This window comes from Lepidothrix coronata, unplaced genomic scaffold (genome assembly GCF_001604755.1).
Source record: "Lepidothrix coronata isolate B3197 unplaced genomic scaffold, Lepidothrix_coronata-1.0 Scaffold43, whole genome shotgun sequence".
NCBI lineage: Eukaryota > Metazoa > Chordata > Aves > Passeriformes > Pipridae > Lepidothrix > Lepidothrix coronata.
Genome location: NW_016690223.1, coordinates 5,490,459 through 5,516,257, shown reverse-complemented (window position 1 = coordinate 5,516,257; position 25,799 = coordinate 5,490,459). Strand labels below are relative to the sequence as shown.

The 25,799-nt window shown below is 34.5% G+C and overlaps 1 protein-coding gene across 7 annotated transcripts in view; it reads right to left on the bottom strand.

Annotated features, from left to right (window-relative positions):
* CEP128 (centrosomal protein 128) overlaps positions 1–25,799 on the bottom strand; it is a 180,884-nt gene that overhangs the window by 104,173 nt on the left and 50,912 nt on the right. For 6 of the 7 annotated variants that reach the window (XM_017813890.1, XM_017813892.1, XM_017813893.1 and 3 more), the window contains 4 exons: positions 24,902–24,961; positions 24,092–24,284; positions 5,063–5,112; positions 464–487 (listed from right to left, as the gene is read on the bottom strand). In XM_017813890.1, coding sequence (XP_017669379.1) covers positions 464–487; positions 5,063–5,112; positions 24,092–24,284; positions 24,902–24,961 — 327 coding nt within the window. Of the gene's footprint in view, positions 1–463; positions 488–5,062; positions 5,113–19,723; positions 19,807–19,910; positions 19,994–24,091; positions 24,285–24,901; positions 24,962–25,799 lie in introns of those variants that run through there. The other variant, XM_017813895.1, reaches the window with a different exon arrangement.

Sequence of the window (25,799 nt, the reverse complement as noted above, 5' to 3'; positions counted from 1 at the left end):
GGTTTTAGTTGCAATGTTGATATGGGCAGATTAACTGATTCTGTTTGCACCTCCCAGTCCAAAAAAGTAAGTACATGTAACGGTTACTGAAATAATTAGATCTATCTAATATATATGGATCTCAATCATTAGAAGTGTTAGAAAAATAACATCTTTTGTATGGATCAAATTTACAACATTTCTCTCCCCAGGGATGGGATGAGGACTGAACTGCACAGAAAAATTACAACACTGAAATACACTGTATTTCATATAATGAATGCAAAAATACTGTAGTAAAAACCTACACAGAAAGGTGCAGGGTAAAATTATCGCATCTCCTCTTAAAAGTAAAATGACAGCTGAAACCCCAGAACTGCAACCTTTTTTTAAAAAAGTATATAAAAACAATATTTTTCATAATTTAGACAAATTATCAGCAATGTCATTGTGATAGGTTTGGAAATTAATTTAAGAAACTTACCATTTCCAAGGTCATAATACGTTCCTAAAAATAAAGTAGAAGATGCCATTAGAAAGCAAAGAATATAAACACAATGTAAGTCAAACAATGATGAATAGGATTAATTTTGGTTTTTTGGTGGTCATATGTACAGTTTTTTGTAATAATCTCACTGAATAGGAACTGTTGTACTTAACTGGATGTCTAATCTATTTATCATACTTACTTAGAAATTTGTTCTAAAAAAAAAGAAACTCCCTAGAAACAAGGAAAGGATTTGAAAAAAATTACTCCAAAATATATTTTTTTCAACTAGTATATTAGGTTTTCAATACTGTTGATTTTACTCTCATGTATACAAAAGAATTATTTCTTTTTTTGATCATCTCTGATTTTAAATCTAGCATGTTTTGGAGTTCATGTCATGTTAGCATCTGGTTTAGTTTTCTTTTAGGCATTTCCTTAGAAAACTAAAAAGTAAATTCCATATCGTTATTCTTTTATCCAGAAATAGCTCTGAATAATGTTTTATTAATAACAGGATGACGTTAGTCATAGTCTCATGTCAGACAAAAATAAACTACAAATAAAATAAGCTTGTGTCAATTCTAATCCAGCACAGGATACAGAGAAACCAGAATTTGCAAATTTACTGTATATATTTTAATATTATTTTTCCATTTAAAAGTATCTTTAAGAGAAATATTAAACTATCAAAATCAAGGTGGTGTACTCTGGCACTATATACTGACTAGGTATGGTATTTTAAGCAACCTGACAAAACACACATTCAAGTGTTTAGGTGACCCCACATTTAGAGTGCATAACCATTACAGGAACTCTTACCTTGCTCAAATATTACTCAAATTTTTCTCATGAAAGGTAGTGTATGACATGCTAGAGTCTTTATTCTTTCATAGGAGATCTGAGAAACAGACTGAGTATTTCTGTACATCAGAACAAACTTCTGACAAAAAATGTTATGTGGAAAACTCAAAAATATTTATTTTGAGATGTTTGTTCTTCCACAAAATTGCAGTGGCTGTTACAGACACCCATATTTATTTAAAGATTCTGAAACGAAACTCAAACTCATTACTATAAAAAGATGTTAATTACAGATCTCATAAATTTGTGGCGATAACGAACAGCGATTCAGATATAACTTTCTTCAGCTAAAGAGGACTACTTTGAAAATAAAGTCTTAGAGTGAGTGTATCAGTAGGATGATTTAAATGGTAGAATAAAGTGTTTTCAAAATGACTCATACATTAAATAAAGTGCCTGATCTACTTGCCAAATTCTAAAAATATAATAAATTCTTACAACCTCAGTAGACAATTTTATGAAGACCAATCTAATCTAATCTATTAGTAAATTTACCACGGATCATTTATACACTATCAATATATTTTCCAATTAAGACTCTATTTTTCAAATTCCTATTAGCATGTCACTAATTCGAAAGCAAAAGAAAACGGCTTGCAAATGTTTTTGCAGAGAGTATAATTCAGTTGAATATTGTAATTACCATGTCATGCACAGCATATTATTTTCATTAATCCAACCTTTTGTACCATGGAACAGCTTTGACAAAAAGAAAGGTGAAAACCTTAAGTGTTTTTTCTTCCACCAAAGTAAGAAAATAAGAGAGGTTATATTCTTGGAGTGGTGAAACTCTAGTCAAAAGTATGCAATAAGTTCAAAATGAAAATCCAAGAATACAGTAAAGTCACACAAAGAGTCAGCCTCCTACCTCCCAAATACCCTGTACCAAAGAACCGCAGTGTCCATCTTGACACATAAGGCAAGTCAGGTTCATTTAGAAATATGTAGTTATAAAAATTCTCACTGTCTACTTAATGAGGTATTATTTTGTCTTGTCATGCTAGTTGCAGCCCAACATACTCCCTGACTAGAGGAACACAAGAAAAAACTACTAGCCCAATATTTCCAGGAACAAGCCTCATAGAACTGCTTTTTTCTTTCAGTCCTTTGCAGATTTCAGCTGATGGCATTGTAGCACTAATTGTACTTAATTCCAACTATTTTTAACAAAAGGTGCTTTTTGTCCCCCCTCAAAAAATAAGCAAACTGAAAGAATAATAAAACACATAACCTTAGTTCTAAGGAATATGATGCTGAGACATGGCAGAGAACACCATGGTATCCCCAGTCATAATTTTCCCACAGCAACACACTGATTTCTGACAGATTTCCTCATGTCTCTAGGTTTTCTAAGACTGTGGTCAACGTTCATGGCTCAAGTAACAAGAAAAAACTTCCTAGGTAATGACAGTCTGCTTTGAATGCTTTGAATTGTCTGTCCATAATGTCTAAAACGTACAATCTTTCTACCCGCCTGTTTCCCAAACATGCTTTACACATATGGTCTATTTGGAATGCAAACAGAACAGAGCAAGGACTGACTTTCTTCATATACTTCTCTGTATTTATAAGTAATTATCAAACCAGAATCCCTGGAATTGTAGATGAAAAAAACCCACAACAACAATCAACATGACCAATTGTCTACTGAACCAAGGACTCTAACTGAGTAGGACCTCATATTAAGGGAATTCTATCAATGGACTGGAGGCTTTGGGGGAAGGAGTAAGATTTTATTTGCTAGTAGCCCTTAATTTGACAAACTAGTACCTTCTAGCAATCTACTTCAATGAAAGCATTCATACATTAACCAACTATACACATGCTTTGCTTAAGTGGGGCTCAGAGAATAAAAATGTTCCACATCATCTGGATTAACAAGAGGATAAGAAGTTTCAGCTCCTGGAAATGTCATATTTAAAAAAAACTCTCACTTTCCTCTTCGTTCCTATGAAGATGCAACAGTTTGGGGAGATTCAGTCTTGATGACACAAGTTGGTTTTAACAACCATTTGCTAGTAAAGTTGTATATATTTGATCACTGCAAGTTTAGAATACAACATTACAAGAACAGAGGGGAATATTTTGACACACATTGACTAAGCTGGATGCTATACTATCTAGAAAAATAATAGATGTTTTTGCTGAGTACTTTGTGAATGCATGGATAACTGAAGGAAGAAAAAAACTGTTATCAAGCATTTGAATACAAAAATAGCAGCCAGAGCACTACAATTCACACACTTAACCAGAACTGCCAGTTAGGGAAGGGCATAAGGTAATTTAGTTTTACATACCATCAGAAATACAGGCAGGCACATATATCCATACAAGACACGATTATGATGCAACTTCCTGCAGTATAAAATTACTCCTCATTCAATCAGAACTCATATCATTAGAACAATTTGTCAACCATAAAGGTTCACATGAAAGCAGATGCAGAATTGCTTCACATGAAAGGAGATCTTTTTACATTGATGTAACTAGATATGCACCTGTGTAAACTGCTTGCGCAGACAAGCTCTCAGCCTTGTTGAACTTGAGCTGCCAGAAAGCCAGGCCAAGATTTTTGTTTGAACAGGAAACAGCTGGATTGGTGTGTTGTGTAACTTTTGGGCCTTGCAACTTGTCTTTTCTTACTGGATCAAACTATTTGTTCACTCTTTGATACCTCTAGCTCTCAAAATGCCTTCTATTTATTATATGAGAAGGGTTACCTTCAAACAAATTCCTATGATCAAAACTCAGTCAATACATAACTTCATTTTCCTTATGAGCCTTATCAATTCCCTCGCAAATGTCCTGCTTTCAGTACACTTGCAGAATGCTGCCTCATGGATACACTCTTCATATTGTATATAAACTTATTTTTATATCCGTGTTGTTTGCAGTAATTTGGTGTTAAAAATTTCTTTTTTAACTTCTGCATTCTGAAGGATATATACACTACCCTCCCTAATAGTCTCCTGAGCCTCACAGCTCAGACATTCCAGCCCAGTTTTGCTTTCTTAGCCACTTCAATTTGAAAGGAGTATGTTTTCTTTGACTGTAATGCTTAAATACTATTCCAAAGCTGAGCTTAGGGTAGATCTGACTTTCTAAGCGCAAATTTAAAGTGCTTAGCACAAACAGCTTCACTGCTAGATGACATACAATGAGACTTTATTATACTGTATCAAGTCCTAGCATAAATTGACTGGTCCCTTCTTCCTCAGGAAGGTGATTATGGACATACACTGTTTTAGAGACTTTAAATACTTACTTAAAGCATTTTACTTTCAGTTTTATTCAGAGATATAAAAGAAAGTAACACAGCCCAGAGAATTTAACTCAAGTAGTGAAGTAGACTATGCAGCACTTTTGCAGTTCGCAATGCAGATTAGCACTGCCTGCCCCCATTCAGATACAGTTTCAGTGAAGCCAGCAGAATAACATAACAACTTTAGTATATAGTGTGATTTAAAAGCAACGTTACATTCGCTGGTAGACTAGACTGACAGACTCATAAGAGAATGCTGACTACTTCAATCTTCGCTAACGTGCAACTTAACTGGCGGGCAAAACCTCAGCAGTGAGTATAACTAGCTATTGTATCTCTATTTGTCTGTGTATATTTCCAAATCAGAATTTAAGCTACAAGGGAGTTCAGAAAATCGTAATGCTGTAATACAATTTGGTAATTTTAAGGGTGAACAAAGAGGTAGCTAGTTAATTGAGCAGAAAATATACCTGGAGAGCTCCCATTTCTTCCTCTCTTCTGTGTGTCTTCTCTAGTAACTCTGCAAAATGAAAAAAAGTTGTAAATTCACCTTCCTGTCTCATGGCCTGATAGAAAAAGTACTGTGTAAAATAGTCATTGAGGTTTTTATTTTACACCCTTCACAACACTCCTTTTCAGCGGAATAAACTATTAGATTAAATGTATCAGTGATATGACTGTTTCCAGGCACGGGTTGTTGAGGTGGCTGAAAATAGCCACAAGGACACAAAGAAGACAGCCTGACTGGGGGAAAAAACACCATTTAAATTCACAAAGAAACTTTTCTATGCTTAAATCAATCTTCTGGTGTATTTTTAGAATTGAATGAAAAAAATCAGAGATTCACTCTGAAAATTGATTAAAGCAGATCATCAAAGCTATGCAATTATATATGAAAAGTTACTGTATGTTACTGCAGACAATTTTGACTGTTATGACAATAATTACCTTTTCTTACTAAAATGAAATAGTTTTGATAAGGGAAACAGTTCACTCTGACAAAATAGTAGAAAAGCTTTTTATAGTTTTTACACAATAAAATCCTAATACCCTGTATTGCCACTAATGTGACAATTACAGACATTGGCACATACATGCACACATGTAACACTTCACATTATAAATTAATTTTGTTTGAGTTCTGCAGGGTATGTCACGAGTTGCTTTTCTACTTTATTTTATGCACATATTTTTATGATTAAAATCATGTTTTTGATAAATTGCAACATGTTTAGAATTCTGGGAAACCTTGAAGTTATAACTTTATGAAGAGCAGGAAAAACAAAAAAACATGCTGCAGGCTTATTAATCTTTCAACTATCAGAAGTTTGCTCATAAGCTTTGTACGTGAAGAGCATTGCTTTATCTAACCCAGAGACTGACTCTGAATTCAGATAAGTTCCAGTTTGTTAGCAATTAGGAGAGTTATGAGATTATGAAACTCCCTGGACAACCTCACAGGACTGAATTCTGACTGTCAAGTCCCTCAGGATCCAAGTACAGAACAGCTAACTGAAAGTACCTGTGTTTACTTCCTTAAGAAATAAAGATTACCAATACTTGCATAGTTCGGTCATAAAGAAGCTTCAATGATTTACAATACAAAATATCCCACTGACATTAGAGATATAAAGGAAAGGAGACAAATTAATCTACTCTTTCTCTCATTATGAAGCCTCACTGTGAGCACCCCAATCTGTTAGCTCTTTTCTCATAGTTCATTATTAATTTCTGACTGCATGCAGATTATTTGATACTTGTTTCCAGACACTAGTCCTTTAAAAGCAACGTAGATAACATGAAAAAAAATGTAGTTAATTCTTTCACAAGCAGATATTGACTTGCTGTTCTTTTTTCCTAGATTCCACGCATTTTTTTTTCAAATCCTTTCTTAAAATTAATAAAGTTGTTCATTTTCACTTTGTTTTGGTAAACTTATGTTTTTCTGGACTATTCTTTGGTATGCTTTTCAGTCTGGTCATTCAACTGCCATATAAATTACCATAGCCAAATGTGCCATCACCAACATTAGTTAATGTGACAATTTTGGGTTGAAAACAGTCTCTAGATCTGAAAGTTTTGCGTCTGACATCAGGGTTATCTAGAATCCATTTACTTAATTATAGCACTGCCTAAATTGGTTGTCCTGCAGGATGCTTCAAAAAACTCTGTCCCCAGAAGGGCAGGTAGGTATTGAAGTAGTGGTATTTAACTGACAAAACATACACCTACTGTACAGTCACCATTTAAATATAATCAAGTTCTGCATTTAAACTGATGCTTCCATTTAGTACTCCATCTAAAATAATAGCATGATTTCTCCAAACCTAAAGCAAAAAAATAAATATTAAAGCAATATATATTAAACAGCTATACAAAAAGTCCCATAAAAATACAGCATATTACATCATTCTTTTGGACACTGTTATTTATAATGACAGAACAACTTTGCTTACTTGATCTGAAAAGCTCTGTTGATTTGTTTTAAAATTATAAAAACACTTCCCATATTTAATTTCTTGTGCAAGCATGTTTTATGTCATCAGTGCCAGAAAATAATGTTGCAATAAATTTGAGACAGAGAATGCATTGTGTCTGCAACAGACTAAAGATGGTCACTAGCCCTAGTGGAGGCTATGAACAGCCTCTGAGTTTCTATAATTATAACTTTTTTCCTAAAGGAGATTGCACAGTGGCATGGGTCGCTAAAACAATCCTGCTATCGCCATCTTTCAAGGCCTAATGTAGCCATAGGATTCTTGTTGGTTTTTTTCTAAGCAATATATCCTTATTCTCATGGGAGACAGAACACATAAATCTATAAATCGTCTAGAAGAATGAGCATTAATGAGAAAGCATTATAAAGGCATTGATGGCTCTTCCCAAAAGATGAATAATATATGGAAAAAGATAACAAGAGAAATGAGATGTAGAAATAAAGATATTCCCTTTTTTTATTTCTAACTAAATATGAAGTTAACTAAATATGATAATAATGGCCAGTCTTCGCGAGCGAAGATTTGGGAAAGGTCATTAACCCTTCGAGCCTGCGCAGTGGATTTTTTAGGTGAGACACAGCGTGCGCTGAACTGAGCCCACCCTTTAATCCTGAGGTTCATCTGCCGGGGCCGAGCAAACTCGGACAGTGGCAGTGAGGTCCCCAGGACGTAGGTTTGTTTAGAGTGACCTTCTCTTAGATGGATTGCCTTACCAGGCTGACGAGCTCCATCTGCCCGGGGGGCCGGGAATCGAACCCAGGTCGCAGCGGTGAGAGTCCTGCACCCTAACCACTAGACCACCAGAGGCCCACTAAATATGAACTATAAGCTAAAACTATTAAAAAATCAAATGTTTTACATGTTTAATACCACTCAAAATCACCAGTAAGTTCAGAATATTGCCTGCAAAATTAGGGATCATACTTTTGTGTAGTTTTACAAAAACAATTTATTTACAGTGGTTAAATTCCAGATCCAGATGTAAAGATTATATCTCATTAAGCTATGTATCAGTGAACACCAACTAAGTGTCTTTCAAGTTATACTACACTGGCTTAGATTTAACAGATCAAACTTCCAGGAAAAAAACAGATTTAAAACATTCTGAAAGAATCATTATCTTTTGCAGTTTGCCTGTCACTGGACCAACACAGTATGTGGCAAAATACTGCAAATATTAACCTGGAGATGAAGATTTTATATTCCATCATAACATTCGGATAAGTGAGGAAAAAAAGGGTATGCAGCTATTCAGGCAGACTTTTTTCCACACACACATACCCCAGTTGTAATTTTTACTGCTGGTGAAAAGTATCAAAAAATAGATTTAGGAGCAGATATTTGTTGATTGGAATCAGTAAAATACAATAGTACTATCTTATTTATTCTAGCTGATCCATTAATGTGCCAATAACTAACTAGAATGGTTAAACTCCCTCATGAACTGGAATGTTCGACTTCTTTACATCTGTGCTGGGTGTAACAAGAGTGGGAAACAGGACATGGACTTTATTCTACCTGGAGCAGCAACTTCTTGATTTCAAACACTGCATGACCTCCCATTTTAAGCAACTGAAGATAATGATAGACAACATTCTGCTTCACATTCTCAGAGAACACTGATGTGCCAGAGAAAAGTCTACAAATTGGATCAATAACACATTTTTATGTTCACATTGTTCTGGCAAAGGGGAATGCACAAATACAGAACTATACACAGAATCAGTTCTTATAGTCACAAATATCTACTCATATAGTGAAAAATGCTACAATATGATTCAGAGTACTCTGAAGTTGACATTCGTACTTAAATTCAGTTTTGCTTACATAGATAATATGCTGTAAACTACCCCAATATCTGCAGGCTGCATGTAGATCTGATTTAAGACACTCACCTCCTGAAGCAATTGCAGATCATGCAGGAAAATATGAAACAATTCATATAGCACAGAAAATACTGCTACTATGCAGCATTAAAGCAAGAAATCCAGGTTATTTTTAGGAAAAAAATGGCAGTTTGGAGAAAATTGTCAACACGTTTTTTGCATCATCAAGCTAAGAACAGCTCTTCTCCAAAACACAAGTCAGGGTTTTCAGTTATACATTAAAACTATTATGGATTTCCCAAACTTTGTAACCCAGATATTGATGTTTTAAGTTACATAAGTGTATAGCAAATCCCTGAAAAATAATTTTGTTAAGACACTCTGATCATATTATCTTTAAATTTGCTTTGATTCAAAATCATAATTTTTTTTAATGTCAAGTATTTCCTATCATTTTCACTTCCAATACACATCCCATGGGTTTCAGTCATCATTTGGATGTTTCCCACAATGCTACTGAACAGATACTGCACCATTCCGGGAGATGCACAAGGCAGCCAGGCAGGTTTCAATCCAGTATGAAGGAATTTTCAAGCAGCTGAATAAACCAGTTTCTCTCAGCTAGAAATTACTAATCTTGCACACATGTACACAGCCAAGTTTAATCACATATTATACCACTTACAAGTTTGTCCCTTCACACAATGAATCTGACATGAAGGCCCTGTTTTGAGGGGTGAATCAAGATGTTTCTAATTCAACCAGTTTAAACAAAGTGTTTCGGAATGGATATATTCATGGATAGTAGAGGCAGAACAACTGCAATTTTGCCCTGTACCTGTGTTAGGTTGTGATGAATGGCAACTGTCACAGTTCAAAAACATTCAATACTAAAAGATGTTTCAATGAGGCTGGACCCTCGTACTATCAGGCTAGACACCAGAAATCACCCTGGGACTAAAATAACGGAGATGTAAAAAAACAGTACTGGTATGTGCTTCAAACTATTTTAATTGAAACAGTACTTGCCATGCATGCAAACCATTAAGATAATTTCTACATAAACATATTATTTTAAAGAGCTCTAGAGAAATAGGTATTTCTTAGAACCTTAATTTTTGTTAGAGTAAAACAAGGACAATAAATTATGAGCATTTCAGAATGCATTTATGTAACCCCAAGCAAGATTTAAAAAAAGAACCCAAACCTATATGTCTCAAGGGATTTTAATACTGATTAGAGCTTTCTAGTCCATTAGCAAATTATTATACTTATATTCACATTGAGCATATTCCACTATCTTTAAAGATTTTAATTCAGTTTCCATCACTGCAATCAATGCAGTACTCATGACCACCAAGACTGAAACAGCTGCTTATATGTATCTAAATTAATAGTTTTCTCTTCCACATATACAAAGAGCTCCAAACTCAAAAGAATACCATTTTTAAATGGTCTTGGGAATCTGAAGAGGTCCCAGATGAGTGAAAACCGGCTAACATTGTCCCAGATTTCAAGAAGGGCAAGGATGACCATGTGTGGTGGTTTGGGCTAGGCCTTCCTTGGTGACCAGTTTGTAACCAAGGAAGGGTCCAGATTTACCCAGTGTTCCCTACGATTTTTACGTAAGCCAGATTATAAGAAGAGAGGAGGAGAGGCCTTCGCTCTCTTTCCTTCCGGCGGCTTGGAGGTGCAGGTCCCCTGCTGTTGAGTCTGCCATGTTGGGGAGCGAGGCCTGGTTAGGCCTTGTCGACCTTGGGAGACAGAGGTTGCCGGTTATCGTTCCAGAGCGACTCTCAGTTGTCCCAGGGGAGTAGTGAGCTATTTTTCTTTGCTAACTTTTTAGTTGTTAGATATTGGGTCTTGGGATATCTATATATTTTATTTTAGTTTTGTTCCCTTTCCTTTCCCCCTTCCCTTTCCCTTGTGAAATTGTATATAAGTGTAAATATATTTATATATCTCACTTTGGTTGTCTCTCTCTCTCGTTTCGGGTTTTTCTTAGTTTTTTCTCCCTCTTCTCACTGAGGTTGGGGGGGGGGACTTCTGGTGGTAAGGTTTGGAGACTTGGCAGGGAGCCAGCTTCAAACCATATCACCATGGCACCACAGAAAGGGACATGGGGGTCCTGGTCGATGGCAAGTTGAATATGAGTCAGCAGTGCCCTGGCAGCCAGGAGGGCCAAACCTGTCCTGGGGAGCATCAGGCAAAGCATCACCAGTTGGTTGAGAGAGGGGATTGTCCTGCTCTGCTCCGCACTAGTGCAGCCTCACCTTGAATACTGTGTGCAGTTTTGGACACCACAAAATGAAAAAGATATAAAGCTATTAGAGAGTGTCTGAAGGAGGGCTACAAAGGTGGTCAAGGGCCTTGAGGGGAAGCAATACAAGGAGTAGCTAAGATCACTTCATCTGTTTAGCCTGGAGGAGACTGAACGGAGACCTCATTGCAATCTACAACTTCCTCACGAAGGGAAGTGGAGGGGCAGACATTGATCTCTTCTCTGTGGTGACCAGTGACAGAACACAAGGGAATGGCCTGAAGCTGTGTCAGGGCAGGTTTAGGCTAGATGTTAGGAAAAGGTTCTTCACCCAGAGGGTGGTTGGGCATTGGAACAGGCTCCCCAGGGAAGTGGTTGCAGCACCAAGCCTGACAGAGTTCAAGAAGCATTTGGAGAATACTCTCAGGTACATGGTGCGATTCTCAGGGCTGTACTGTGCATGACAAGGACTTGGATGATCCTTGTGGGTCCCTTACAACCCAGGATATTCTACGATTCATTTAACTTATTTGTTGGTTTGGATGCTAGAAATTTTGGGACAATGTGGAAAAAAAAATGTTTCTTTTTGTTTCTGACACAATGTCTGGACTGTCCAAAACTTCTTTACATGTATAAATCTTGCTTCTAATTTACTTCCTTTGATAATTCTTCCTTATGTTTCATTCTGCTATTTCTCTTTATTATTTTGTTTTCACTTTGATTTGTATTTGATATAAATATTGATAAGTGAGCCATCTCCGACACTTCATTTAGAAAATGACTCCCAACATTTCTCTTGTCCCAAGAAACTGTCCTAAATTCTCCTCATTAGTTCTATAACCCAGTTCTATAACTCTCTATCAGTTCTATGTCCTAAATTCTCCTCATCAGTTCTACATAAATATCAGTGTCTGCCTTATAGTGAATTCAAAAGTTCAAGCATTGATATATTCACATATGCAGTTTAAGTACACAAGATACTAGGTTGAGTTGCTGTAACCTCTTCTACAGTCCAAATATGACTGTATTGGAACAGTTTGTCTGAATATGAGATTAAATTTATTCAAAAAACTATACTGCAAGGTTACCAAACAAAAAATTATAGGTTCTAATGTGCTGCTTATATATTTTTAAGAGGCCTTTGTCAAAAGAATGAGAATTTTTTTTCCTGGTTCTTACATGAAACTTTTGAGTTCTATTTCTGGCTCCTCACTCTTCCTGGGGAATTTTCTGAGCTTCATTTAAACACGGCTTAAGAAAATATTTCCCTATCTTCACAGAGCTGACGTGACGCTTAAGTGAAGTGCACTGAAATCCATGCAAAATATTCCTGTGAACATTCTTATGAATACAAAAGGTAACAATAGCACAAAATTTCATTATGTCTTAGCAACTGCCTAACTTATTACCTGGGAGAGAGACACTAAATTATGTCTACCATATCTATTTTGGACCATACTGATTCTCAATTGGAAGCTACTGTAGGAGGAGTAAGAGGGAGAGTTGTGAGTATATATGTATTTAATATATCTTGAAGAACAGCTATAAGCATTCTGTTGTTTTCCTTTGAATGACTTTTACGTACTAGCAGACATGCTGTAGAGGATTCCAAAAACTCTTGAGGGACCTTAAGGCATCTAGTCAAAAAAAAAAAATCACTGAAGAACAGCTTCCCAAGCAAGCATCACTTCCTAGATGCTTTTGTACGTTTCATTAAGAAACAGTTAGTGACATGGACAAATCAGAAGACTAACCTTGAAGTGATAAAACAAAAACATCTCATTCTGAATCAAAGATGGCTCCATTAAGAAAATGTGATCAAGGCACAGAATAATGGTTTTCTAGCTCAGTAGGGCTTCACTTACAAAGGTGTCTATATTTATGTATTATCAAGTTTTATATTTGTGTGTGTATATTTTCAATAAATAAATATACATATATTAAGGGGGTGTGCTCAAAAATTTTTTACTGATGGGGCATGCAATCAATAAAGTTTGGAGACTAGTGCTCAATATTTAGAGCCTTGAAACAATCTCACTTGTAACATTCTTTGTGTTCTGTGTAAAGTTGCATCAACAATCATCACGGCCATCTTAAAGATGCCAGTGATCAAACAAACCCGAAGGTTCAAATGTCAATATTTTTTTTCATTTAACATGCTCAAGTTAGGGATAAAAAACCTGATAGAATATAGCAGGAAAACCCACCATTTTTACTGTCTATGCCCTCCTCTTACATGAGCTAGCGAACAATACCCTGTAAATAAACATTAACATGTTCAACACAAAATCCAAACCTCAAACAATCAAAACAGTGAAATCCTTCTAGTCATTGTAGCTTCTGGGTTATGCCTTCTACTTGCAGGCAAAAAACCAGAAATTTTTTTAAGTGCAATACGAACTTTCCTCATTTTTAGTACCATTAAATGTAGCAATAAAATATTATTTTAATTTCAGTACCAGGGAAAGCAGTTTCAAAGTTCATCTTGCTTATTACCAAAGATACATGTGGCAAAGAGAATTCATTAACACACATACACACGGTATTTGAACAGAAACACTTGATTTGGAGTAAGCTGTAATGCTTTTCTTTTGGCTACCATTTACTGAAATATCTATAAAAAGACTCCAACTCTTCTTTCAGACTATCATAAGCCTGGCATGACTTGACTACAATCACAGAAGTCTCTTTTCAGTTATAACTATGCAGTTTCTTACAAGGAAAAAAATAAGATTTAAAAACCTAAAAATAAAAATAATTGAGGAAATAATTGAGATTTACTGAATTTAGAAACTATTTTGATACTCTAGAAACTCAAAACACAAGTCACAGTGACATGCTGAATTTCTGCCACTAAGCATTGTGTGATGATTATTAATGCTTAGAAGGTCTTAAATGATAAGGTTTCAAAAATTACTTGATTCTACTTCAAGATGAAACAGTTATCCAGTATATACGTGTTGATTACTCATGCAGCAGTAACATTGCCAACCAGTGCTGGAAAGGAGGCAAAAATGTTCCTATTAGGAATAAATCTTGAGAACAGACTTTTTTTAGAAAATCTAATGAATGACGCTAGTGAATAAACACTTCAAATTTTACTTTACAAATTTGCTGAGGAGGCAGCAAACTTTAAGCCTAACAGTCAAAAAGTTCTTTACTTAAAGGAGATAGCTTCAAATAAGCTAATTTGGGTACTAATGACTATGTAATTACTCCTACTTCACGTCCCACAGAAGCCAGTGCAACCCCAACTGACGTGGTGCCAGCACTAAATGTTCCAGTTCCACCAGATGTGGTCAGATCACATCAGAGATGGCATTTGCAGATTGCATTTTCCAAAAAGCACAGAGGTCTCTTTGCTCCCTGACTCCAGTTGTGCATTGCCCTTGCTTACTTTGTCCTGGTTTGACAAAATGGACAAACCTGGACCTCCACGAGGGTCTTAGTTCGTTACAACAAGATCAGAGCATAATGGCAGAAACCAGACAGTCCTATGTGGCTAATATTGAGTCAAATATGATTAGAGGGGTCCAAGGAAGGTCAGACATGGAACAAGGGAAGGAGAAAGTACAAGAGAGGGTAGTGAGAGAAACAGAAGAATGAATTCAGTGATATTAAATGCCTCTGTGAATGGGAAACTGCAATTTGCCCCACTAACTCATGATTATTTTGAATTTGTATGTGTGACCTGTTATCACACCTCTGTTTGTAGCAGACCTATGCAAGATAACTGAACAATGGCTTTTTCTCCGACAGTTTTGATTAGAAACCCTACTGAATAACCTGGAAAGATAAACAACAAAAAAAAAATCATCACTATATAAAGAAAAATATAGTGAGAAATGTTCTCAAAGTGAGGCCTTAAAATAGTTGACATTTTAAACAGAAAATACAGTTGAACATTCTGTTTTGTCACTGCATATAATATATAATTGTTACAATTCTCTCCTGAATGGAGAAACATTTCCTTTCTGATAATGAATAAAATTTTCCAGGAGTACACAGAAAGAAATTGAAACTTAATTTGTTTTCATTTACCAAGTGCAAGCTTGAAAAGATAATTTGTCATTTCTTGTTTTAGAAAATTGTGTCGATATGTTTATGGGCATAGCAGCCACATAAAAATTATGTTATGGCATATATAAATGACAAAACAGGAAATTGAATGCCACTTTCTTCAGCGAGTTCTCTCTCTTAATATCCTAGGCTTTTCTTTTTTTGATGTTTATCATCCCAACCATATTTATGCATAGCAGCAAATTTCCTTTTGGCTACATCTGAAAGGCAGCTGCATATCTTAATGGTAATATACAGAGAACTGATCTTGGACCTATTAGCTAAGGAACAGTCTAAGGGTATCAAGGTTTTTGCAGCAGCTGAATTAACTCGGCAAACCAAAGGAGGCAAAACAGAATGCTTTTCTAGCCAAGGTCACTTGTTACTTGAGATGAGTAATTCTTTGGAACTTATAAGTGCATTTCTTAATTGGGCTGTTTGAAGATCAGAGCTAAACAATCCATTTTCAACGTTCGCAGAATAGGAGAGCAGATAACATAGGAAGCTCAAAGATACTGGTCTTGAAATTAAGTTTCCCTTCCCATCTCAGAAAAAAAGGGGATCTTTTAGCAGCTTGGACATTTTAATAAATCAGAGGAGTAAAGCACACAAAAGAGTTATAGCTCCACAGATTCTCTCCTTGATAAATGCTTTAAGAAAGCTTAATTCTACTACATGGCCCTATGTATCACTAAGACCCAAACAGCTTCTAAGAAAACATTTACTTCAACAAAGCACATACACACAGAGGTTAGTATGGCTCATTGAAACCAAACATAATGCAGTTATAAAATACCCCATCTACCACACCTGCTTTAGAGGAAGATGCAAGAAACTAAGCTGTCAATTATGAAGAAAGCCATAATAGCAATGCTTATTTCTAATTTTCTCAGCTGTAGTTAGGTTTTGAGTTATTCCTTGGTGGGAAAATCTTGTTATTGTACTTGCAAGAAATGGCATCCTGTCTGGTCATTTGACCTTGCAAATGGAAGCATTTTTCCATACAGCTAACATTCAAACATTCTTTGCAGAAAATCCTGCTCCTAGAGCTTCAAACTAAGCAAGAAAGTAATGTTTCATGGCCAAGTCATCAACTGTAATTAAAATCAAGATAAAATGTCTGTCCTGGCGGTTGAAGTATGTACAACATTTATTGATGTAGTATGTACATATGCATGAAATACATTTATATTTCAATGAATGTTTTCTTGGTTTTGCAATTTGTTTCTTTCTCTAGTGGTAGGTATCTCAATTTACCAGATATACTAAAACAAACCAAAAATCCTCAACAAAATCTTGCTTAAAATGTTGGAATTTTGAAACAAGAATTAAGGTGATAAATTTTATGTTTAAATATTTTCCATTAAACAGAGATTTACATACTGACAGTATGTAATATTGCACAAAGGTGCTGATCAAATACTGGAAAATAAGTACTGCAATATGAACATCTGTATTTTAAAAAATAATTTTCAGAGTAGAAAGGTGGTGTAGAATCAAGAAATTAGACTGAAGAATAGGGGACCAAACTTTATCCTTATTTCTTTTTATTTTTTTTACATAACCAGGAGCTAGCATGTTGTCTCTATGACTCAGATACTGTATCTGTTTCAGCAAGAAAATAATTCTTTACAGCAACAATGTTTAGTTACAGTGCCTAATAACCTGATAACCTGCAACTGGAGTCCTTCAAAGTAGGCAGAAGAATGCAAATCTTGCATGACCTTATCCTAAAGACATAATAGAGGCAGACAAGAAAAATACTGTGACTCTCTCTGCCCACAATAAAGAAGATTCGAATATATGTGCCCATTATTACAAGTGAATTTTTAATAAATTACAGAGAAGAATTTGTTAAATTCATAAAAACACTTTGTAGCTTATTGTTCTAATCACTGGTACTGTATGAACTATACAGTTAATTTGATTGTCTTATGTGAATTTAAAACATTTTTAAGGATTTTGCCTTTTAATTACAAAATATGTAAAGCATTTAAAAGTATCAATCACAGTTCCCATTTTGTTAAACCAAAACCAAGAAGGAAACAAAAGATAATTTCAGTTACAGACAGTTGTTACCTTGAACATGCTGATCAGAGTAAATATTCAACCTAGAAATTTGTCATATTTAAACCAGTAGAAGGAAAAATATGCTAGGAGATTAAATATCACATTTAATTTAATCTTTATATAGTAAAACCAAAACCAGCCAGTTTTTCTTTTTTTCAAGGATTCACTTATAAAGTATATTCTGTAATTAAAATTATTTTCTTGTGTACAGCCAACATTAAGAATTGGTATTAGTGATGACCGAAGCTCTTCTTAAAATGAGAATTTTTTTAGTAGTGATATAGGACTTAAACTTCTATTCTCCAAATGAGCAATGTCATTAGCATTCACTTTAGGGAAAAAAGGGTTTTAAATAGCATATCAGCTGAATATAAAGGACGTAAAAGCTGTTAACACAGCAATAAACTACACTGAAAAACATATTCTAATAGAGCCTGACAAAACCATTACACAAGCTCTAATTTAGAAAGATATTGAATCTATAATATAGCAATATACAAGATTTCAAATACTTTTTTAATTTCAAGAGCTTTGGCATATTAAAATCTTGGGCAGTAATTTTTTTTTATTTCTGTTCAAATTTCCAACTTGATTCATCTGTATTTTTGACTAATATGACTTTGACTATGGCAATAGATGAGAGGACCACAGAGCCCTTGGTTCAGTTTCATTTCATATAAAACAGCATCTAATTTAATTAAACAGGCATCTTATCAGATACTAAAGAGTTCCTTGGGGATGTTATTTCTACCTAAAGAAGACTGAGTGACAAAGAGTATGTTTCTGTTATATACTTCTCAGGAAAGTATTAAATTCAAGACAAGTGAAAGTGCCTGTGTTGAGATGGTTTTTGTTTTAGTTGAGTTTTTTTCTTTAATACCTGTAAATCAGTGATATCAATTTGGTATAGAAACACTACATAATCTGAAATCATGACAACACTTTTCATACTAATTTCAAGCAGTCCTGATAAAGTTGTACAGTTGATTACAAGATTCTCTTTATTATGTAGTGTTAAACCATTGTTAAGTTATAACTGTGATTATAAATAGTCCTATGCCATCGTTTCAACACCTGTAAAAAACCTAAAACCCCAGTAGTTCATAGAACATCAGCTCTTTTAGCTTGGTTTAAAGAAGAAAGTCATTAATTCATAAAAGGAAGAAAAGATTAAATAATAAATTCTAACTATTTAATATACACTAAATCCCCATCTCCCAGGTTACTTTTGTTAATATTGATTTAGTTTCCACTATGTACAGGTAAACCAAGAGGTAAAACTAATAAATTTAGTCTCTTACTGTTAGTGAGCACCACAAACTCAGCAACTTAATGTTTAAAGGACACATCATGCTTTCCAAACTATAAATCATACATAAGTTTCAGATAAACATCTAGAGTATGTGGTTCAGAAAGAAAAAAGAAATCAAAGGAAGTCTTAAAAACATCTTAGCTACAGTTTGATCCCATCTCTTACCTTCTCTTTTTCACAATGGCAGCCATATTTTTATGAGTGCATAAAAAGATAATGGCAAAAGAAAACAGTTGCAGAAAAATACTAGATAATTACAGCAATCCATGTCCAGACTGATCTTTCCAGTTTTCTAGTACAAAAAAAAACCCCACAGGGTAAGATTTCCAAATTATTTGGGCTTATTTCCATTCTTCTAAGACTCTGAACGCAGGTTCATTTTGGCAAAGTTTAAAATAACTTAGAAGTCCTCCCTCCTCCTTCCCCCATCACATTAAAAAAACCAAACATTATTTAAAGGGCAAGAGCACTATTAAGAAGAAATCAATTATTTTAATAGTAATAATATTTCAACTTTATGCATTTTGAAGTTCACCATGAAAACCAAGTATTATGGAGAGTTTCTTTGAAATCCTTCAGATTCCTTCCTGTATGTATGCATGCTTAAGAGTTTTTTTCTACTTGATGTTCCCATTCACTGTTCAATAAGAGATGACCTGAAAATACCTTGTGATGTTTCTTGTTGCCACAGAAAGGACTGTGTTGTCATACAGGGGCAAAATGATGCAATATATGGGAAAAAGAAAATGAATGGGAAAGAAACAAACAAAGCTGAAAGGGCAGAAGCAGTCTTAAAGGTATCTTCAGAACAGCACATGTACTTTACTACTAAATTAAACATAATACATCATAATAGAAAGATTTTATAGTGTTTTGATTTTCACTGGTTTCCAATTTCATACTTTGCCTCAGTGTAAGCAACAGAAACTGTTCATTGTCAGTATATTTGCACTCAATATACTACACTGTTTCTGTATTTTAAATTTTTACACTTTCTGCTTTAGTATTCCTGGCTCAAACAAAAACTGTACTTACTGACTATAAAATAGAAAAAAAAGGAATATAATTTGATAGATTAGGCTTTGTCAAAGTAATGTTTTACCTACATTTTGAATCAACTTTAATATAACAGGCTCTTTAGAGTCTACATTTTCCACAGCAGTTATGTAACAAATAATCCTTACGGAGCCTAGCAGAAAAAGAAAATTAAAATAAATTGATATCTTGCTTCAGAGATCACTTATCAAAATCTTTGTACTTATTTTCATCAAAAGTGATAAAACTAGCAGGTACCTGTATGATTCACAGAGATGACACCATCAATAAAACCAGTTAAAATGTAAGTCTTCCAATATTTGATTTTTGTATCCTCAAATCTAAGACAATACACAATGACAAATGCACGAATGATAAACTTAATGCATAAACAAAACACAACTGACTTGCCCTGTATAGATTTGTGCTTTTAACAAAAACATGTAACATTAGTCTGTCATGTCTGAGGACTAGTATTGTTACCTTCTTACGCCTTACTTAGCAGTATAATCTACATCAGAGAAATTCTAAATGTGTAACAATTTAAGTGTGATTACAGAGTATTACCTCAGTAGACACTGATAATTGGTACAGAATACGTCTTGCATCACCTGGGACTTTATGTAAAACAGTATTTGCAGAATATTATATCTCCAAATTAAATTAAATCAGTGTAAGATCAGTATATGAGAGAAATGCACCTGCTCTTCTTACATCACTACAGCCTTACTAACATTGCTTTATAAAAGAAAGGACAGATACAGGCTTGCCAAATACATCACATCTTATTTTGCAAAACATTTCTTTGTTGACTATCCATGATAGATAGTACTGCTATTCTGAAGTAGCAGTATATTATCCTGAAACAAAACAACTGTGCAGACTCCATGTCTCACCACTACATACCACATTCTGTCTACCTTCTATACATGTCAATATATAACAAGAAGATTTTCTTGGAAAGGCAACTAAAGTAAATCTAAATCTCTAAGACCAATAGGTGCTCCCAGGATCAAATACAGACTTTCACTGATTTGAATGATAAGCTTTTCAGACTACCCAGAGTGCCTAGACCATATAAAAGGCAATAAATGAAAGAAATTTGGGCCAGGTCTTGGGTGCAATTTGTGAGTATGGTATTAAAAAGATAAGAAAAATAAAATCTTTCTTACCTAAATTAATTTTTAAACAGATCTGTAAGAACACTGGAATGCTCAATGATCCCAGAATGCAAATGAAACTTAGTTAAGAAACTGGAATTTATACTTTTTGTTTCAGACTTCTGTTCATTTTGTTAAAATACTGAATATCTAGAGCAATGAATGCTATTGAAATAAATTTGATTGTAAGAACAAAATCACTTTAGGAGGAAAAATCTAATAAATTTTTATTTTTATCCAAGTTGTTACTTAATGAAATATCCCATTGTGTAGCATGCTAGACAAGTACCTTGTTAAATAGTGAACTGTATCCAAAGTACAAATCTGCAAACCAGAAATCAGAACTCACATCCTCTTCAGTTCTACTTAACTTACAAATATGGCTAGACTTCTGAATTTCTATACTCTCCAGCATGGTACGCTTATCAAGAAGGGAAGAAAACTGCAGCTGATCTTGTAGCATCATCAGATAACTACGAAACTTCTGCTACTCTGTAAACAATCCTGAAATTCTATGCTACAGGACTTCATTTTTCTTCATTCTCTATTCATTAACTCATGAATCTTTATGTTATCTTACTTGTATTTGTCAGGATTATACCACATGGACAGCCAGTTTATACCATCAAAGGTAGGACTGTGATAATGTTAACACTTCTACAGAAACTCATAAGGAGGAAGCAAAAGCCTACAGTATCCTAGATGTTTACAAACGCTTTGGTGAAGTGGAAAGACAAAAACCTACATAGTCAAAAGTTTTAGTAGATCTATTTGAGCTTATAAAATTTCCTTAAATGTGTTCATCAACAAAGCAATTTAAATAATTCATCCTATTTACTTTGGGTATGTCCACCAAAAATCTCTGTTTTTATTCTTTCTCCCTAAAAAGCAATAAACTATAAAATCAGAACTATAATTGAAAGGAAATTAACAAATTAATTTCTTAAGAATACAATTTCTCTGTCTCATTTTCATAAGTTTTGATTTATGTAAACTTTAATTGAATATTTTCAGACTATTTTCCTATAAAAGAGTAAATTGCATTACCATTATTTCAATTAGAAATAAAATTCAAAACAAAACTTAATCTTTTATGAATATTTTTAAGTGAAGACAGCAAGAAGGATATTTTGGGAAAATCCACCAGCAGCACTCAAAGTTACCTGTCTTCCTCTGTTGCTATCTTCGTACCCATGTGGCTCTGGATCCTTAGCATGTGTGTGTACCCTGACCCCAGGCTTTAAACCTAACACTGGCCTGCATTGTTGGCAACCTGTCCTCCTTTTTAAAGTCCTATTTCTCATCCTCTATTGGGTTGAATTTTAAAGAATCTTTACCGGTTTCTGTTACATAGAAAACTTTAACAACTATGTAACTTATTTCTTTTTATTATCTACTTTTAACCAGCATCCACCTCTAGACATAGACAGAGCAGAACTTAAAATTGCAAAAGTTGTAGTTTGTGAAGTAACAAACGGAACTGAGCATACTTGTAGGGGAAAAAGGCATGGCCCTTATAAATAGAAGGTATGAGACTACATACTATTTATTGTGCTCAGTGAATAGTATTACTTCTTAACACTCTTTTCAGTTTAATAATTTCCTATGATAACTTCACCTATAGGTTGAAATTTAAATGCAGGCTGTGAATTGTTCCACAAAACCTAAACCAAATAAGGTTCAACAGAATTGAGAACTAAATAAGGTTTGTTTTATTTATTAAAAAAGGCAAATAAGGCCTCTGGGATATCATCTTAGCAGATAATTATTCCAATATAAGAACACTAAAGCACTATTAATGTCATATAAGGGTTTGGGTGTCATCTTTTTTAAAAAATGAAGGATAATAGTAGAAACATTCAAGCTTGAAAGATCAAAATGTTCTCTTTCTAATTCTTTTGTAATCGGAGGAAGAAAATCTTGACAGAATTTTCTTATTCTTTTAAAAGAAATAACCTGCATTGTTATATAAAATATTTACAAGAATGTTTTTATTTGTTACTGCTGTTGTAATGGTGGTTTAACCCCAGATGGCAACTAAGTACCATGCAGCCAACTGCTCACACACACATACACTTGGTGGGATACAGAAGAGGATAAGAAAGAAGCTAAAACCCCCAGGATGAGATAAGAACAGTTTAAGAATTGAAATAAAATAAAATAATAAATAAAAACCTAATAAAAATAAAATAATAAAACAAAATAAAATAAAAATAATAGAATTGTAATGAAAAGGGAGACAACAAAAGCTAGAAATTAAAACAGAAACCGCCCAAGTCATGCGCTATACCATTGCTCACTGCTGAGTGATGCCCAGCCCATTCGTCAGCAGTGATTGGCTCCTCCTGGACAACTCTCCTGACTTAATATACTGGGAATGATGTTCTGTAGTATGGAATATCCCTTTGGCCAGTTTGGGTCAGCTGTCCTGGCCATGCTCCCTCCCAGGTGCTTGTGAACCTGCTCGCTGGCAGAGCATGGGAAACTCAAAAGTCCTTGACTTAGGGTGCAACAACTAAACTGTCAGTGTGCTAACAACATTATTCTCGTACTAAATCCAAAACACTGCATGCTCCAGTTATTAGGAAGAGAATTAACTCTGTTCCAGTTCAAACCAGGCAGCTGTTTTATTTTCGTTACATTTCATAAAACATTTTCAATAATAAGTCAGCTACTGGAAGCTATAACTACGCTTACTAAAAGTTTACTCTCATCTGAGAGTCAACATAAAATGACAACTACCAAAATTATTAGAGAGAGTACTTATTCTGTCCCATCATATCAGTATGGAGCCCTGAATAAAGGCCAGAAAAAGCCTTTTAAAGAAAACACAAGAAAACCTGAGAGGTAACACCTTCCTTTGGAAACTGAGGTAATAGAATACAATCAAAGATTGTACCATGACACAGGGAGCTATGTAAACAGCAATCTAATTCACACTGACTCAGACTCTTGTATATTCCTCTTTGCCCAGGTCATGGAATGTCTCAGATGGTAGTGTTGAAAAATAATTTTTATATTCACTGCGCATGATGCGAACTCTTGTGTTATTCAGCCACTATACTGGGTTGAAACATAGTTGATTGTATTTGCCTTTTTTTGTCAGCAAGGGAAAACAAAAACCCCTAACTTTTTTCTTGGTTACCACTAGCAGATTATCAAATTACAGTTTTCAATAACTAATTGATTAAATATATCCGAATGTGCCATAGGAATTACAATTTTTAAATTCTTTCTCCCTTTTATTAACAAAAATGAAAAATGGAACTAGCAACATACCTCTTTTTTCTCTGTGAACTTCTTCCAAAAGTTTTTCTTGGTTTTTTATCTGCTTAAAGAGAGACTGATGTTCAGTCTCCTTCATCTGTGTAAAGTGCTGGAGCTGTTCTCGGCTTTGCACTAAGTAGCATCGGAGCTTTTTTTCCTTACTTTCTCTCTCCTTTACCTCCTCACACAGCCACTGAAGCTTAGTCTACATAAAAAAATGGGACAATAAAAAGTAAAGAATTCTAATGAAAATAAGAGGACACAGCTGTTCACTGATCAAATTATCTTTGGAGTCAAAGATTAGTAATTTGTACCTATTACTGAATAATAATAACAATAGAAGGGGACATTCAGAGATATTAAGAGAACATACGTTGACCTTCAATAGTCTTATGTTTTCATTGTCTGAAAATAATTGAAACAGATCTAAAGGCTATCACTGCAGTTACTTCAATGCATTTTTTTGTGAAAACAACATTGTTATTTATTTTGCTATAGAGACAGCTATTTCTTGTTGAAAAATTTGGAAAATTATTCCATCAGTTGAAGTAACAGTCTGGGAATATCAGAATTATTGCCAAAAGAATATTTTTGTATTTTTCCTTTTACCCTTTAAGTGCCTTTTCAAACAGACTTTCAACTGATTCAGACCCATCCATTCACAGACTCATCCACTCACTCAATTGTTAGGGTTGAAAAGAACCTTAAAGATCATCTAGTTCCAAGCCCCTGACATCTGCAGGGACACCTCCCACTACTTCACACTGCACAACTGTTGGATATTAGCTTATACAGTAAAATTTCAGGAGGTTTGACTATTACCTTTGTTTCTGCTAACCAGCGATGAGGATCATTCAGAACTGTTGGTGTAAGTGATATTGCCTATGGAAAAGAATGAGAGAAAGAAATAGACATAAAAATGGGAATGAGACACAGAAAGGAGAAAGTGTTTTCTGCTTACTGGAAATTAATCAAACAAATCATTTTTTGTCAGGGAAGATTAAGCCTAGTATTTAACTTCTCTTAATACAAGTATTTATCCATCAAATTCCTCATTGCTCACCTCAGTTGCAGTGGCAACTTCTTGAAGCAAAGAACTTGTATGAAACCTTTTAGAAACCTTGCCGATATCTAAAGTATTGGGCAGAGGAAAATACAGTAAAGGAAGTTTCTTACCTTCTTTAAAAAAAAAAAATCATACCAGGCACCACAAAACTGTTTAACATTTCTTTTCAGATTAGCTGTCTAGTCAAAAATTCAGATTCAAAACCAGTTTAACTTTGTCAGTGGTCAAAACTTAAAGGGGATAAATAAGAAGAATTGTATCAACAGAGATATGCAAAACTTTATCCAGAAGCCAAAGACTCAGCAGGAGGGGGGAAGCAAGTCCAAGAAGGCATGGTTCAATGATCAAGAATGTGGAAACTATAGCAGATAAAGATTTAATAAAAAAAAAAACTTATATGTAAGGATACAGAGCAGAAAGCTTGTTTATCAAATACATTTTCTTAGAATTTTCATCTGTTTTTGTGGTGCAACATCCCAGCTCCATAGGTAAGTGGAGAAATGGTGTCAATGGTGAAAAATTCCTATTTGAAAAGCAGCCCAGCCCAGTCAAGTGACCAGCAACTACAAAATATCCTCTGTTTAAACAGCAAAATAGAAAAAGATGTAATCTGAGTGTACTCTGGAAAAAGCCACCAGGTCAAGCATTTGTGAA